General features: G+C 33.9%; 2 protein-coding genes across 2 annotated transcripts; one reads left to right on the top strand and one right to left on the bottom strand.

Moving 5' to 3' along the window:
* Window positions 1-1,254: 1,254 nt before the first annotated feature.
* Window positions 1,255-2,907, top strand: LOC111783242 (uncharacterized). Its single transcript, XM_023664151.2, has 3 exons — window positions 1,255-1,388; window positions 1,500-1,616; window positions 2,603-2,907. The coding sequence occupies exons 1-3, from the start codon at window positions 1,368-1,370 to the stop codon at window positions 2,717-2,719; spliced, it is 255 nt and encodes an 84-aa protein (XP_023519919.2). The 5' UTR covers window positions 1,255-1,367; the 3' UTR covers window positions 2,720-2,907.
* A 2,210-nt stretch (window positions 2,908-5,117) lies between these two features.
* Window positions 5,118-5,765, bottom strand: LOC147786541 (uncharacterized). The gene has a single exon (XM_087120842.1). It carries the CDS (start codon window positions 5,763-5,765, stop codon window positions 5,352-5,354), a length of 414 nt encoding a protein of 137 aa, XP_086976968.1. The 3' UTR covers window positions 5,118-5,351.
* Window positions 5,766-17,304: the final 11,539 nt, after the last annotated feature.

The following is a 17,304-nucleotide window of genomic DNA, read 5'->3' as shown; positions in this document are numbered from 1 at the left end:
AAACAATACAAAGACTACACTGTACGGACGAGCATCTTTACTTCTCTTGCAAACTCTGTCATTTATTTTGAAAGTACTCTTACTCTTTCAAAGTTACAATATTGCATTTGATTTTCATAAACGTTTCAAAACTACTATTTGGAAGAGTGGGATTTTATGTCCAAATACCAAATAACCTTCTCCTCAAACTCGCATAAGAAATGCTAAACACGTTCTTGCACGATGATTCCCACAAGAAGAATGTGAAAGTATATATACAATATAGCAAGTGATAAATATATTGTTGTTTTCAATATCGACTAGGCTCTTTTATTTTTCTTTGTCTCATTTCTAAACTTCCATTTTAAGACTAATCTAAAGAAAATTTACGGACTCCATGTTCTAAATGGGATCCTTATCTCAATCCTTTGTTTACCGAGATGATTGATAATCTTAAGTCGTACTCAACAAGAGTTAACGTTGATTTGGACAATCGGTTCTCTCTCATTTTTTTCCAAAGCAGAAGAAAAAATACCAAGCATAACTCATGCTTTACGATTAGAATGTGGGATATGCATTTATGGATACATGAATTTGCAGGGATACATGCACATGAGAAATCCATGTACATGATTAATAATTGATGAGTCATGAAAGTTATCAATTTGATATATACATGTATTAGATTATTCATGTATCATCAGAATGATAGTAGATTCATTATTTAAGCTATGAAGAATGTTCCAAAAGGTACCATCAGAGTTTGATTTCATCGAGGAAATTACAAAAGTGAGAAAGTAATTTAGAAGAGTGATTCTTCATACAATGTAATGACCAAGTCATGGGAGAGTACTTATCAACAAATGTAATGAAATATCAAAGCTCGGTTCTCGATAAACTAGATAAGGACCTCAAATATCATAATAAACTAATTCAAAGAGAGAACTTGCTCGTTTAGCAACTCTAGAGCTCAAGCTAAGATGATGGCAATTGAAAAACTGATACGAATCACTATTTAATGAAGATAAATTATGACTGTCTTAGTATCGAGAAAGATGGGTGACTAAGATGACGATGAGCATCGACGGGAGAAACGACTCTCGGTACATAAAAGGTTTTATTTATTTATTTATTTATTTATAATTTTTAAGTTTTTGTTTTGAAACATTTGTGTTTAAGCTAATTTCAGCAATATTCCAACTTAAAAAGGGTATTTACCTAATTACCCCTGATAAAATGTTACATTAGAGAAACTATATTATCGGTGTTCTGGGTATTTTGGTCATTTTGCTCAGCCCTATTGTGGTCGACTCGTTTAATAATCTGTCCCCAAGAAGCCCTCTTTGTTTCTCTTCCGACGGAAATTCAGCCGTGAAGCTTATGTCACCATGATTTCCATTCTCGCTCAGGTAGCCAAGCTTCCTTGCTCCGATGAACTTTCAGACCTGATTCGATTTCCTTACCGATTTTTGGTGCGGTTTTATCTCACTTTCTTTTCATTTTTGGTGGTTTAATTGCAGGAGCGACTGCTTGGTGCTGCATTGGGGAGCGTGTTCGCCGGGGTTGTTGTTTTTGAGCAACGGAAAAGCTTATACGAGTCCGTTTCCAAAAACTATCCACCAACTACTCAATCTCCGGTAAGCGTAAATTTCCTTTTCTGTATCTGTAATGATCAACCGTTCCTTGTTTGTGTTTGACCATTGCTTTGAGACAATTACGATGGCCCTGAATTGAAATATATGTGAAAATGTGGATCTATGAACATTTGGAGGAATGAAATTGTCTAATTTTTCTAAATTAGTTTTACTTTTATAAATGTCTGACAATAATATTGATCTAATTATGGGTTGATTTATATAATTTTTTATGTTTTACTTTGTATATCAACTAGTTTTATCTTTTTAAGTTGGAATATTGCTGAAATTTATTGAAATTTTATCCAAACTTTGTATAAATGTCGACAATAACAGCCCAAACCCAGCTAGTACATATTGTCCTCTTTAGGCTTTTCGTTTCGAGCTTCCCTCAAGGTTTTTAAAACGCGTCTACTAAGGAGAGATTTTCACCCTAAGGAATGTTTTGTTTCTTTCTCCAACCGATGTGGGATCTCACAATCCATCCCCTTGGGGGCCAGTATCCTCGCTGACACACCACCCGGTGTCTGGCTCTCATACCATTTCTAACAAGCCAAAAACCGGACCATGTACCAGCGAGGAGGCTGAGGCCTAAGGGGAGTGGACATGAGGTGGTGTGATAGTAAGGACGCTGGGCCTCGAAGGGGGATGGATAGGGGGGTTCCACATCGATTGGAGAAGTGAACGAGTGCCTTCGAGGGCGCTAGTCCCGAAGGGGGGTGGATTGTGAGATCCTACATCGATTGGAAAGGAGAACGAAACATTCTTTATAAGAGTATGAAAACCTCTTCCTAGTAGACGCGTTTTAAAAACTTTGAGGGGAAGCCCGAAAGGAATAGCCCAAAGAGGACAATATCTACTAATGGTAGGATTGGGCTATTACAATAAATGTTGAATTCGTCGATGCAAGTTCTATCATCTCTGAATTTATACTTCCATCTAGCTGCTAATCCATTAATCTAATAGCATCCTCTTTGAAACTACTTTAGATGAGAAAACCTGTACTAGCAAAGAAATATGGTCCAGAGTTTTCGCACCTATGGAATAGCGCTGTAGACCAGACATTTGGACCTGTGATTCAGGCTCTCAGTTCACGGGGATGGTGATGCATCGAGAATGGTTTCGTTAGCAATGTATTTAAACACCAATTCATAAAACATGTAAGGAAACAGAATTTTAAATTCTCTCTTTTTAACATTCTAGATTATCAAAGAATTGATGTTATGACTGTGGAACAAAGCCATGAGTATGAAGGCCTTTAAAGCAATAAAAACAAATTATCTTTATTGCTAAACTGTACTTTCGTTTTTCCCATGTATTTCTATGAGAAGCCATGTGTTTAAATTTGTGGACTGCCAGCTCTGAACCCATCCTTTAGTTATCTTCTCTCCCTCCCCCTCACCCCCTATGTAGTCTTGCATTTCTTTAGAATCTGTGTATTCAAAATGGAATATCTGCACGAGTAATTTACCAATGCGTTGCATATTTACATGATGCATCAAGATTGAAGAATTCTGATGCAATGAAAATGCAACCAGTTATACAATGCTAATGCTCATGACTTGATGGCCAATTACTACTGTATAATAAACATTTAAAGGAGATGGTTAACTAGCACCTCTGATTTGTTGCTATGATGAAACACAGTCGTGCAAAAAAGTATCTAACCTTCTTCAGTTTCGTCAAGAACAGAAATCTAATTTCTCAAACTTCCATTTCACATTGGCAACTATGAATTTGATACTAAAGCTGCTATTAATTACTAATATTTCTAGGTTGGAATTTTTGGATTTTAGGTTGTGCTATTTACTAGCCAACAAGAGCAGATTTTTTTTTTACTTAATGTTGTTTGGCTAGTGGTTGGCTTAATTTGCTAGGCTATCTAAGATCATGTTATACATTATGTATGTATGAATGTAGGGCATCTATGCTAATGAACACCATGCATTCTTTGAAAAGCACTCTGATTAGGTTGATGAGTATTTTTGCTAGAATTTGGAAGGCTTCCTTTGAAGAGAGGCTTTGGAAATGCTACTATAAGATTGACCGAGGCTTTTTGGATGTGGTTATGGTGTCAAAGAAGTTCTGATATTATTGAAGGTGCTGGACAAGGGCTGCCTTGATTCTGCTGACTATTTTATCTTGATAAGTGGCAGGTTGAGACTTGAGAGGAAAAGTTGTAGCTTCTAGGGTTTAAGGTAGGGATCCACTTTCGGCTTCTCCTTTCGGGCTTCTGTTCAACGTTTTTAAAACGCGTCTGCTAGGAAAAGATTTCCACACCCTTATAAAGGATGTTTCGTTCTCCTCCCCAATCGATGTGGGATCTCACACTCACTCTAGTAGCAGACCCATTCAGTCATTTTATTTAGATTTGTAGACGAAAGAGCTTCATTTTATTTAGATTTGTAGACGAAAGAGCTTCATTTTATTTAGATTTGTAGACAAAAGAGCTTTATTGAGGGTTTTCTTAGTTGGGAAGAACTTTCAGATTGGAAGAGGTCGCATTGGTTTCTCTAGAAAGAGAGTAAAGGTTTGGGCAGAGAGAGCAAAGGGGTGTGTTGTCAACTCTGTATCCTCACAAAATCAATTGTTAAGGCCATTGCGTACTTTCCAATAGATTTTGGAAATTACAATCGGTTTAGCTTTCCAAATGTTTTTCCAAGGATCCTTGTAGGACTTCATTAATTGGTCATTTGGCCACCAATCTTAAGGGGAGGGGCGATCTTTGTTGAGGATGACTTTCATCTCCCTTCATGACGTTCTGCCTAATATTGGCTTAGATAGGGACAAGACTTTTACAAGCTTATTTTGGGAAGAATTCATCAAATGCCTATTACCTATAAACTCAGCTTAAAAGTAATATATCATATGATCTGTAAACTGATTGTTGAATGAAGATGGTGCATAAGGACTTCATAACTTATATTTGATGTTGTACCACAGGCACTCCCCAAGGGACCAGTGGTTGGCACGAGCTGAGTTTTTCTACTGTACATTTTTTTTTTTTTTTTTTTTACATAACTATTTGTCTGCTCTCTTGTTTGGTTTTCATTGTTCATTGCCCAATTGAAAAAACAATGGATATCACAGCTCTCCGATCTTTGATCGGGGAGTTTGAGTTTAGCTTGGGGAGGAAGGATGCTTGTTTTTCGAGTCCTAACCCCTTTGGGGACTTTTCTTATCCATGGAGGAGTCAACTTTCTTGATTAGCTGAGACAAATGCCTTCTTTGGTACAGCCGTTTTGTTGCATTCTTTGTCTGATGCAGAGAAATACTTAAGACCAAATCATTTGGAAACATTTTGTTTTCATCTTTTATCGCTTGGTTGTTGCGAACATTTTGGTTGTGATGGTAAATATATACTTTTTTTTTTCACTTTTTCTTCATTTGATTATTCCTTTGGCAGCATTGATTGTACGGCTTTAATTTCTCGAAGGTCTCATCGCAATGTTGTGAACTTTTTTTGACATTTGTTCATGTTTTCTTTATTAGTTGGACCAGAGCTAGAAACTTGGAAGGGGCAAAAAATTTTACAAACTAAATTTTACATGGGGGTAGAGGAGGGATGAATAGGAAACTTTTAGGGAGAATTTTGATGATAGCTCTAGATCAGCCTCTGCTTCCATGACAGAATAATAAACATGTAAAGCCATAGCAAGAAAGAGAGAGGAAACTGAACAGAAGAAGAGATGTGCCCAAGTTTTGTCTAATCTGATAAACATGTTGGCTTTGCACATGTCAAACGCTAGGTTGTGCTGACATAGCTCGGTTTGCGTTGGCTTGGCGAGTACGTAGTACATAGTATACTCCCATTGCCAAAAACACTGCAAATGTGATGCCAAACACAATTCCCAGAATCCCCCCAGCCCCGACACGGTGCGTGCCTTTCTGGATTGTTGTGGAGTATTTGCTTTCTTTTGCAGGAGTAGATTGCACTTGAGCTGCAAGGGGCAGTGGGGAGCATTTGGATGCACCACATGGATCTTTGGCATTGGGAGTCTGGGTGCTTGGATGGAAGAAATCATATGCCATTGGGGAGAAGGCGACCGGGCTCTCGTATACCAAACCGTGCGGGGCTCTGCCTTCAGCTCGGGCGATGGAAAGAAATGTGAAAGAAGAGAGACAGAACAGGAAAGTAAGCATTTGAGTCATGTTTATCGAGATTCCTCAACCAAGTGCCTTGAAGTAGAAGCAGAAGCAGAAGCAGAGGTAAGTTGTGATTATAGTTCCTTTTGAATACATTTATAGTGTCTTGGGAATTGGTTGTTGCTTGTACTTGAATTTTGTTGATGAAGTAAAAACAAAAGTGGTTTTAAAAGGAAGGGACACAATCATAAGAATGACAGTCTCTCCCTTCCATTGATGTCAATTTACCAAATTGCCCTAAAAATGACATGCTTGGTGGAGAAGCTACGTTTCTAATCCACCCTTGGGAAGGTCAAAAATGGTGGGACACCATCCCTCTCGGCCTCTCCTACCTCCTATCACAAACAATTGTGTAACCGCCTAAGTCCACCGCTAACAGATAATGTCCTCTTTGAGCTTTCTCTTTCGAGCTTTCCCTCAAAATTTTTAAAACGTGTTTGCTAGGGAGAGGTTTCCACACCCTTCCAAAGGATATTGTCCTCTTTGAGCTTTCCCTTTCGAGCTTCCCCTCAAAGTTTTTAAAACGTGTTTGCTAGGGAGAGGTTTCCACACCCTTCCAAAGAATGCTTTGTTACCTTCCCCAACCAATGTGGGATCTCACAATCCACCCTCCTTCGGGTCCCAGCGTCCTTGCTGGCACTCGTTCCCCTTTCCAATCGATGTAGGACCCCCCAATCCATTCCCCGAAGGGGCCCAATGTCCTTGTTAGCACATTGTCCAGTGTCTGGCTCTGATACCATTTGTAATAGCCCAAGTCCACCCCTAGCATTGAGCTTTTCCTTTCGAGCTTACTCTCAAAGTTTTTAAAACGCATCCACTAGAGAGAAGTTTCCACACCCGTCTAAAGAATACTTCGTTCTTCTCCCCAATCAACGTGGGATCTCACTAATTATGTCCCAGACTTGAGTGCTGGCCTATAGAATTCAATTTCTTCTATTCCAATAGAACATCCAATGAGTAAGATAATGCGTTGTTCCCGCATATATTTAGTTTTGATTACACGCTAATTCACTTCCTCCTTTGTTGAATCCCAAGCTTTTGTGTTAATCAAAGTGAAGCTAAAGCTACTCATCATTGACTCACATGCACAACCCAAAAGAGTGGTTTAACAAGTGACATTCTTTTTCCCTCTAGTTTTAATTAACCAAATCATAGGAAGGGATATGATAAAGGTTGCTTAGCTTTGAGGGTCAGCAAAAGTTCATTACTCTGTGTTAGTAGATGGATTACTTGGGCTATATTCATTATTGTTGAGGGCCACACGCATGCATTTCTTGAACTCAATACCCACAACCTTTCTTATTCTTGAATCTTCATTTCCACTGTCATGCTTTTCTTATTATCTCATTTACTTCCCTTTCTATCTTCTCAGCATTAGAATCTCTCCCTCTCTCTCTCTCTCTAAAAGGTCTATTCATTATTTTGCACAAGATCCCTGCTTGAGTCAGCATCTCATTTGGGGCTTCTTCACGAGAACAACCTTTATGATTAGTCAAGTTGCTTCATGTCAGCACCAAGTTCAGAGGACTTGTCATTTTTAAATATGAAGTTGGGCTTTGAATGAATGCCCATGATTGATATCTGGGCCTAATCCACTTTTTGAATGATCTACTGTTCTGCATTTTTTGGTGTTACAACTTCAGGTTTGGTATGCCATTTTTTGTGATCTGAAATCTATCCTTCATGGAGAAGAACTAGAATTGAACAGCAGTTGTTATTACCTGTTATGGTCTCTGTGTTCTCTGGGTTACCTTATTATTATGCATTTGATAGCCATTTTACCCGCCTCCCCCCGTTTCCATTCCACCACCTCTTAATTAGAAATGTTTATTTTATTTTTAGGGATACGCCCCAAACGGAAGGAGATTCCCCGTTTAGACGGAGAATGGGGAGGGAGTGGGAAACATTTTTTCCCCCTTGGATAAATGAGGCCAGAGAATGGATTATATTACCTTTCCTCACTCAAATTCTCGCTCTGCCCCGTTTAATATATATATATATATATATATATATATTAAATTAGTTAATTTTGAGGCACTAATGGTAGTATTTAAACTAAAGACTATGTTGTAATGTTAAAATTTGAATTTTTAGAAATTATGTTGGTAGAATATTATATATATGTTTGTTTATGAAATATATGGATAAACTTCCTTTTGTATCAAACAAGTTTTCAGATTATTTCGTTTCATCCAACCTTCCTTTTGACGTTAGGCAACACCCACTTCTTATTCTCGTATTTGATTTGATTATTATTTCCTAGACTCAAGAAGGAACTTCTAAATCTGTATACGACCAAATAAGTTGCAGGAGAACTGTATTAACCATTCATTGTTGTTGATATTAATGCAATAGTCTCGCCAATGGGGTTACCTCGTTTTAGTTACATAGGACTATGATCCTAGCTCTAGTAAGCCCTATAAGTAACTCACTTTGGTGTAATGTTATACCAGACGTTGATGATGCTTAAGTTAGTATTTAGATTGAAGTAATGCTAGTCTTATAATAAGTCAGTTGGAGAATCAAAGGGAGGAATATCGTGCTCCTCGATTTAAGTTTTCAGTAGCTAAATAGGTTGTGTCACCCTCTTCGCTATAATCTCCCTAGTTTTTCATATCTAAATTTACAGATTTATTTCATTTTCGTACATAGGATCTTATACCATTTGTTTTCATAGACCAAAACTTTGTTTTATAATTAGAAAAATTTGAAGAACAAAACTATAGCTTTAAAAGACATGATTATGATTATGAGTTTGGTGTCACAAACCTACCCACCAAACAGCCTCCCCATGCTTCAAATGTGGGTGATGAATCTTCAATAATGCATTAAATGCATGCCTTTAGTCTCTTTACCAACAAAAAATGGATATCATCCCCATCCCTTTCCCTTTGTCTTTGTCTTTCCTTTTCTCTTTTCAAACTTTTGACTCTTTTTTTTGTGAAATATCTTTTCCCAAACTCATTGGTCAATCTTTGTGCAGACCATGTGTTTTGCTTTGGTCAATTTTCTTTGTTCAAAATGGGTACCTTTTTTTCTTTCCCTAGTTGAATGATATAATGAAAAACGTTTAAATCGTATTTCTTTGTTGTTTAACTATGATTATGTTACCAATTGTCACAATCGTACTTTTTTTTTTCTTTTTGTACCAGACTCTTGCGATTGTGCGACACTTATTCACAATACCGAGTGAGTCAAGTCAATTTGGATTCACATCGCCTACGGCGGGGCGATGTATGCTCAAGCCTCTGACTCCATTTTGAGAAGAAGATTTTAGAAGACAGAAGAAGCAGAGAAATTTTTGAAAGAGAGTTTGGAAGTAAGGTTGAAAGATAGTTTGAAAGTCGTTATATGGCGATAAGCAAAGAAAAAATCACCACATGTTAAATATCATATAACTTGAGTAGTAAGAATTGACAATTAGCCACATCAGGTCTGACAAGCCTAGATATGATTTCGCCGTACAATCATTAACAAAAAAGACAGAAGTATGACAATACAATATGAAATCAAATAAAGGATTTGGCGTGACATGGGCATGCGGCCATGGACAACAAACCCTGAACGAGCATGATTGTGACACCAATCATCCGAGGAAGATACTAACTCTATCAAAAGAAACGTTTGTGCATGGGAAGAAAGATCATTGCTTTTTCAAATTATCCCAATTAGAAATACTATTTGTATCGTATATTAACTCGAGTTGTTACGTATTAATGATTTGGATTCAAAGTTTCTTAAATTTATGAGTATACCATGTGATTACAACATTGACTAATCTTTCACGTTAAAAAAGATTTCTAGACTTATCAAAATGAGTTACACTAATGTGAATAATGATGGTCCTTTACTTTGTCTCTCTTATCATTCTTAAAGAAAAAAGAATTCATCATATCATATTTTCTCATCCATAGATAACGGCTTAGTCGCAATTAAAAACATACATTGTAAGCCCATCACTAGTAAACATTGTCCGTTTTGACTCGTTACGTATCGTCATCAATCTCACGGTTTTAAAACGTGTCTATTAGAAAGAGGGTTTCCACACCCTAATAAGGAATATTTCATTCCCCTCTCCAACCGATATGGGATCTCACAATCCACCCTTTTAGGAGCTTAACGTTATCGCTCACACACCGTCCAATGTCTAACTCTGATACTATTTGTAACCGCTCAAGCCCACCACTATCAAATATTGTCTACTTTGGCATGTTACGTATCATTGTCAGCCTCACTATTTTAAAGTCTCACTAACCGTTCGTTGTGGCATTCATTTTAAATTTTAAATTTAGAATATAGTTGAAACGCTCTCTATAATTTACGGGTATTTTTTATAATTCAATTAATTATATACTTAGCTAATATATAAATAATATATATATATATATATATATATATATATATATATATATATATATATATAAACCACCGTCAAGGGAATGTGGATGTGAGACGGTGCCGTTTCAAAGCTGCTTTCTTGGCCAATTGCCAACCAAGAAGGGAAAAGCCCAAAAATTCCGAACATTTATAAATTTTCAAGAGCACGTGTAGTCGACGTGGCGTAATTGCACGTGCCACGTAACAAGGAATAACCGCCCACGTGTCGCACAGAAAGCAGTTGCGCGGCACGTGCTAGCGACCCAGTACGCGTGTCGATGATCCCATGGTCCCTACGTGGGGTCCACACACCATGTGCGTTTCGGCGGTTTGGATGACAAGACAAGCCACAGGTTTTCTGCCGCCATTGTATAATAGCTGTAACTAAATGACAAAGACGTGATTTTAATTATTATTAATTATTTTTCTTTTTGTCCACTTAGATTATAAAGTGCACACTCCTCCATTTAGGCATTGACATGTGGCACCGGCTTTTAATTGAGGTGGCGTTCATTTTTTTTTTTTTTTTTTTTTTAAAGTTTAATTATCATGGTCTATGGCGTGAAATCATGCTTGTATTAACATATTAGTATATATATATTTTAAACTATGTCGTTAATTTGTTAAAAATCAAATTAAAAATTCGAGCCAAAATAGACAAACTTAAGAATTTAAAGATAAAATTGAAATTTAGTATCGTCGTCAGCTTCACGGTTTTAGAACGCGTATTCTAGGGAGAGACTTTCACATATGCTTCATTTCTTTCTCCAACCGACGTGGGATCTCACAATCCACCCTTTTTGGGACCTAGCGTCCTTGTTGGCTCACCGCCCGATGTCTGGCTCTAAAATCATTTGTAACAGGTCAAACCCACCGTTAACAGATATTGTCCGCTTTAATCCGTTACGTATCGTCATGTCTCATGATTTTTAAAACGCGTCTACTAGGAAGAGATTTCTACATTCTTATAATGAATGTTTTGTTTCTCTCTCCAACTGATGTAGGATCTTACAAGAGTGATTTGAATGTTATCGAGCATAGTTTAATAGATAAAACATTTGAAAAAAATTAATGATTCGATCACGTACTGATCGATCTAAAAAAACGAAAGATGAAGTAGAAAAATATTAAATAATCGTAAAATGATGCAAGTCGACGAGTTTCCATAGTGATTGACAAGATATGGTGAGATTCTCGTCATCTTGGTTGCCAAATCGAGTCTAGACAAACTAATTGAACGACTATTCAAGCATTGAAACCCTTGTTCAAGTGCCCACATTTCAATGGAATGACGTTGAAGGAAATGCTGGAATCAAACGAATCATGACTTTCATTGGTACGAGAGATTTTTCATTTTCTTTTCTTTTACTATTTTTCTAGGAATATAGTAATACTTTCTCGATCTTCCCTCGATGATCGTAGATATTTGTCATAATCTTGATAGCTTTGACTCGATAGGACCCATTATAGTTGCATACCTGTAGAAATTAATAACTTATTCAAAAGTTTTTTCTTGGATCGTCAATGTCATCTGAATATTTTAACTGTCTATGAAACCAACATCGGTAGAAAGGGTTAATTGATACTTTACTATACAGTAAAAGCATCGATGCATGAAACAAGCCGTTTCGATCGGTATCAACAAAGGTAGGTAAACCCGATTACAATATGATACAAATATAATCAATAACATTACTCCAAAGTCCAATGTATAAAATAAAAGATAAATGATGATTAATTTTACATATTATCCAAATCTTAAAAAATTAAAACATTTAAAGTAACATTTGGGAATCAAGATCACATGAACATGTCTACCTTAATTTATAAAATATTGTGAATAAAACCAAACACACATGTATCATAAAGTGAGATTGTTTGTAACATTATTCCATTTAAATCATTAATCATTTAAGGTTAAAGTGTTTCCATAGATTGCAATACATACTTTTGTTTGGTCTCTCCTTTTGTATTTATATGAATTTTTTTTATCATTTTAAATTACACTAATTATTATTAGAATTGGTATTTTAATTCGTGTTTGATTAGGTCTTAATTGATATTATATCTATACTTTTCTTTTATCAAAGATAAAATTTGAATTTCGATCGAGATTTGTAATGATAAATTCTAGAATATGATATATTGCAACAACATTTCAAACAAAATTTACCCTAGAGCTCGAGAAGAGCCTATTAGTTCTGTTTTTTCCGTTGTAGAAAAGTTGTGAGATTCCACATTAGTTGGAGAGAGAAACAAAACATTCCTTGTAAAGGCGTGGAAACCTCTCCTTGGCAGACGTGTTTTACAACCTTAAGGGAAAGCCCAGAAGGAAAAGCCGAAAATAGACAATATCTACTAGCGATGAGCTTGGACTGTTACAAATGATATCAAAGCCAGACACTAGGTAGTGAGCCGTCGAGGATGTTGGGCTCCCAAGGGATGGATTGTGAAATCCCACGTTGGTTGGGGAGGGGAACGAAACATTTCTTATAAGAGAGCTTAGACTATTACAATTGGTATCAGATCCAAACACCAGTAAGCCAGACACCAGGCGATGCACAAACGAAGACGCTGGGTGTCACAGTCATGCTCGTCCAAGGCGTGTTGCCTATGGCCTTATGCCCATGACAAGTCAAACCCTTTATGTCTTTCCATGTTCTAGTGTTTTACTTTTGTATTTCTAGAAAGTATGACGTTTCGGAAAAACCATGTCTAGGGTTGCCAGACATGAAAGACCTATAGGGGGATATGACTAGTTGTTAACTTCTCCCTACCAAAAATTATATATTGTGAGCCATTGTTGTTACTCTCTTACTTGCTTATATAACGTCTCTTTCAAAATTTCTCTTTCGAAAATCTTTCTCTGCCCTTGTTTTCCAAAACATTCTTCTTAAACCGAGGCCAGAGGCTCGAGCATACGTCACTTGGCCGTAGGAGACGTAAGAACGAATTGGCTTAGCTCACTTGTCGTTGGAAAGTGAGTGCGGCACAATCGCAAGTCCGCTGCCATCAAGAGTGCGATTGTGACACTAGGCTCCCAAGGGATGGATTGTGAGATCCCACATTGGTTAGAGAGAGGAACGAAACATTTATTCTAAGAGTGTACACTAGGCTCCCAAGAGATGGACTGTGAGATCCCTCATTGGTGAAAGAGGGAAACAAAACATTTCTTATAAGAGTGTGGAAGCGCGAGAGAAATACAATAAAAATTTAGAAAAGTATAATTTATTAGTTGAATCTAAAAATTCAAATATTTTTAATAAAAAATATATTTTTTAATATTTATAAAGTAACAAAATTGAAAATCAACAACTTTATATTAAGAAAATATATTTAATTATGTAACAAATTGAAGTATGTTTCAAAACAAAGCCAATGATGATGAAATCAATCCATGTTCTAAGCTTATATTATATAGTAAGGTATTAGATTCATTGAACATTGAACCCCTAAAAAGCATATTCTATATTTAATTTAATTACCCATTTTGTCTTAACCCACCAACAATAAATAATATTAAGCATAACATAATTTCATTTTGACTTATTCCCTAAACCAAGCCCACAATTTTAAGCATAACATAATGTAATTAAATATTTATATTCAAATGTATTTATTCTATTTTTAATTCAAACCCTTTTCTTTAATTAAACAACACTTTACCATATATATATATATATCATAGCCTCATTGGTAGATAACATCATGAAAAGTAATTTTAAAATATATACACAAAAATTTGTAAATCTTTATAATTGTTTAATTGGTGTCTTCATAATTAATTAATAACCCATTTCATTAGTAAATGTTAATTCCAATAAAAAAAAAAAATTAGCATTGCTACACGGGTTAGCAGATATTGTTTGTTTTAGCTCGTTAGTATCGTTGTCAGCCTCACAGTTTTAAGCCGTGTCTAATAACGAAAGTTTCATACCGTTGTAAAGAATGATTTGTTCCCCTCTCCAATCGATTTGAAATCTCTCAAAACTCATGTTATATGTTGTTCGTACGTAACTTAGTAGGTATTAATTATTATTATCGGTAAGATCAATAATTCAATTATCATAATTTTTATATATATATAATTTTAGTGTCGAAAGAAATTTAAATTTTTATAATATGGAAAAACTTTTACGTCCTTGTCTCATGTTTCTCTGTTTCCGTCTCATCGACAATTAAATTTAAATTTAAAATATATTATTATGAGTACAGAGACTAAAATAATATTCAAATAAATGTCCGAGATAAAAGAGAGAAATATTCAATTTAATAATTAATTAGGGTAAAATAGAATCTAGTCGCCCATGTTTTTGTGGCTGTCGGATGATTCGGAAAAAACCATGTAACTTTTTTTTTTTTTTTTTTTTTTTTTTTTCATAATTAAATCGTTTTCTTAATGTTTTTTCATCAAAGAAAAAGAAAATGATTTACTTAAAATTAAACCTCAATTTCTCTAAATATTCAAACCTTTTTTGTTTTCTCTAATGTTTTAACTTTTTTTTTTAAAAAAATAAAATGTTATTTTTATTTTTCTATAGGTCAGATTCTTAAGCATAAAATTAAAACATTATAATATTATTTTATAAAAAATATATTAAATTTTTAGTCATTTAAATATATAGTTAGAAATTTAAAATCTATTAAATATTTTACATTGCTGTAAAAAAAGTACAAGACAATCTTTAACAATATACCCAAAATACCCTTTTTAAAAATTTTAAATTACAGAATTGTGAGGTTTGTATGTCGGTTTAGTCTCTGAAATTCTAAAATTACAAAATTACCCTCTCACTTTTAAAAATTTATATCTAATAAATCAATTATTTTTTTTAGAATTTCACATTTTTTCAATAACAATCTTACAGAGTATAAATTAAAGGATTAAAATAAGACGAGATTTAAAAGAATAGATTTGAATATAATTTATTGGGGAAAGGATAAAATGGAGGGAATAAAAAATAGGATAATAAGTCAAACTATAATATGGTTGGAAGTCAGTTTTCTTGGGCAGTTCACAAGGAGCAATCTAGGGCTACCCCTCCTTACAAATATATTTAATTTTATATAATTATACTCTGTCGCTCATTCTTTTTTTTTTTTAAAAGAGGTGTTCATATGACTCGAGAATTCAACTAATTCACACTACTCAACGAGTTAGATTTTTTTTTTCAATTTTTGGGTTGGATTGAGAATGAAACATTGAAAATTCGGGTGGGTTCGCAGATTGATATTTTTTTTATTACGTGAACAAGACCAATCCAAAAATAGGGTTACAATCCAATCCAACCCTACTTAAAAAATAAAACGTTGTGAACTCTATTATGGTTGATTAGATCATCAATCCAACCAACCCGAAATTTTTTTGTTGATCCAAAAGGTTTTTTTTTTTTTTTTTTCAAACTCGACTTGTAAGAAACAAAGTTTGATTTTTATTTTCTTCCACAAATATATATTTCAAAAAGAAAAAGTAAAAAAAAAAAAAAAAAAAAACATGAAAGGTGTAAATTTGATATATTTTTTAAACGTGGTTAATTGGATTTTGGAGAATTAGAATATAGCTTCTGTTGGATGATGAAGGTTCCACATTGGCTAATTTAGGGAATGATCATGAGTTTATAAGTGAGGGATACTAACTTCATTGGTATGAGGCCTTACTCAAAGCAAAACCATGAGAGCTTAAGCTTAAAGTGGACAATATCATACCATTGTGGAGAGTCGTGTTCGTCTAACAGCTTGATACCTTAAAAGTTGAAATTTTGAGTTGCTAACAAAAGAAGAGTACATAAATAAATAAAATGATTAAAGTTTTTTAATTTTTTGAAATTTCAACTAAACTTTATAAAAGTATTTCAAATAGTCCAACCACGTTTAAGGGGCGTTTGTTTTAAGGAAAAAAAAATTAATTAATTAAGGGAACACATTTAATTTTTTTTAAACTCCAAAAATAATTTTTTTATTTTTTATTTTTTTTTTACATTTTCGAGCTTTTAAAAATAACATTAAAAAATTTAAAATAATTTATGAGATATAAATAAACGGTTTCGTTCATATATTAATGGTTTGAATATTTTCACTCGTATTTTTTAAATAGAGCACTAACAGTAAAAATATTTTTAATTTTTTTTTAAAAAAGTTAACCGATATTAGTAATATTTTAAAATTTAAAGGTATTTTTTGAAATATTATTAAATATTTAAAGATATTTTTAAAACAAAATATTTATTGAGGATTTTTTTTAATATAAAGATATTATTGAAACCTTTTGAGACAAAATACAAAATATAAGAATATTTTTATTAATTTAATTTTTTTAAAATGTTTTGAAAAACTCGAAAGAGTTTATCTACCTCTTATAGATTACTTTTCTCTTTGTTCCAATCTATAACTTAAAATTTTTATATTTCTCATACGTTTTTTCCTCAGCTCTTCAATACGCTCTTAATCTCTTTCTTCCGTTTCTCAATCTCTAAAACGTCATCAATTCATCATTTCATTTCTTTTATCAACATCAAAACTTTAAGTAAAACGTGATTAACTTAAAAGACCAAACGATTGAATCCCAAAATATTTCTAACAGAACCTCTCGAGGTTAGAAAACCACGCTAATCATCGAGAGTATTTTTAAACATTAAGAAATCAAAATGTTATTTAAAAACATTAAATAAAATATATTTTGGTTGAATAATTTTTTTATTTTTAATAATAATATTTTATTTGTGTGTTTACTAAAAGTTCTTCCATAGTTGACTTTTATAAGTAATCTATTTTACAGAGTAATTATAGCAGAACATAAAAATATTTTAATACTAATTTTAAGTACAAAAATTATTTAAACAAAAAAAAATTAAAAAAAAAAAGAAAAAAAAATCATTAAAGATATAAAATTCCAAAAAATAATAATAACATAAATAAATAAATAAATAAATCATGAAAAGGCGTTGAAAATTGTCCAATTAACACAACCATACCCTTATCATTTGCAATCACCCCCCCAACCCTAGAAATTTTGACTCTTGTAAGGGTATTTCCGTAATTTCACCACCCCTGAATCCGCGTCACCCATTTACCGAAAATAAAAATAAAAAAAAAATTTACTCAACTGGAAAAAAGTAGCCGTTAAATATTCAATATAGGATGAGGAAAAAAAAAAAAAGGAAATTGCAGC

The sequence above is a fragment of the Cucurbita pepo genome, chromosome 20 (assembly GCF_057944985.1).
Source record: "Cucurbita pepo subsp. pepo isolate OVF chromosome 20, ASM5794498v1, whole genome shotgun sequence".
Taxonomy (NCBI): Eukaryota; Viridiplantae; Streptophyta; class Magnoliopsida; order Cucurbitales; family Cucurbitaceae; genus Cucurbita; species Cucurbita pepo.
This window is presented reverse-complemented; position numbering and strand designations above follow the sequence as displayed.

Excerpts from the sequence above, each read along its gene's own strand:
- LOC111783242 (XM_023664151.2), top strand. The coding sequence starts at position 1,368 with ATGATTTCCATTCTCGCTCAG. Across the intron at positions 1,389-1,499 it reads TGATTTCCATTCTCGCTCAG|GAGCGACTGCTTGGTGCTGC; the intron begins GTAGCCAAGCTT and ends GTTTAATTGCAG. Across the intron at positions 1,617-2,602 it reads CACCAACTACTCAATCTCCG|ATGAGAAAACCTGTACTAGC; the intron begins GTAAGCGTAAAT and ends AAACTACTTTAG.
- LOC147786541 (XM_087120842.1), bottom strand. The coding sequence starts at position 5,765 with ATGACTCAAATGCTTACTTTCCTGTTCTGTCTCTCTTCTTTCACATTT.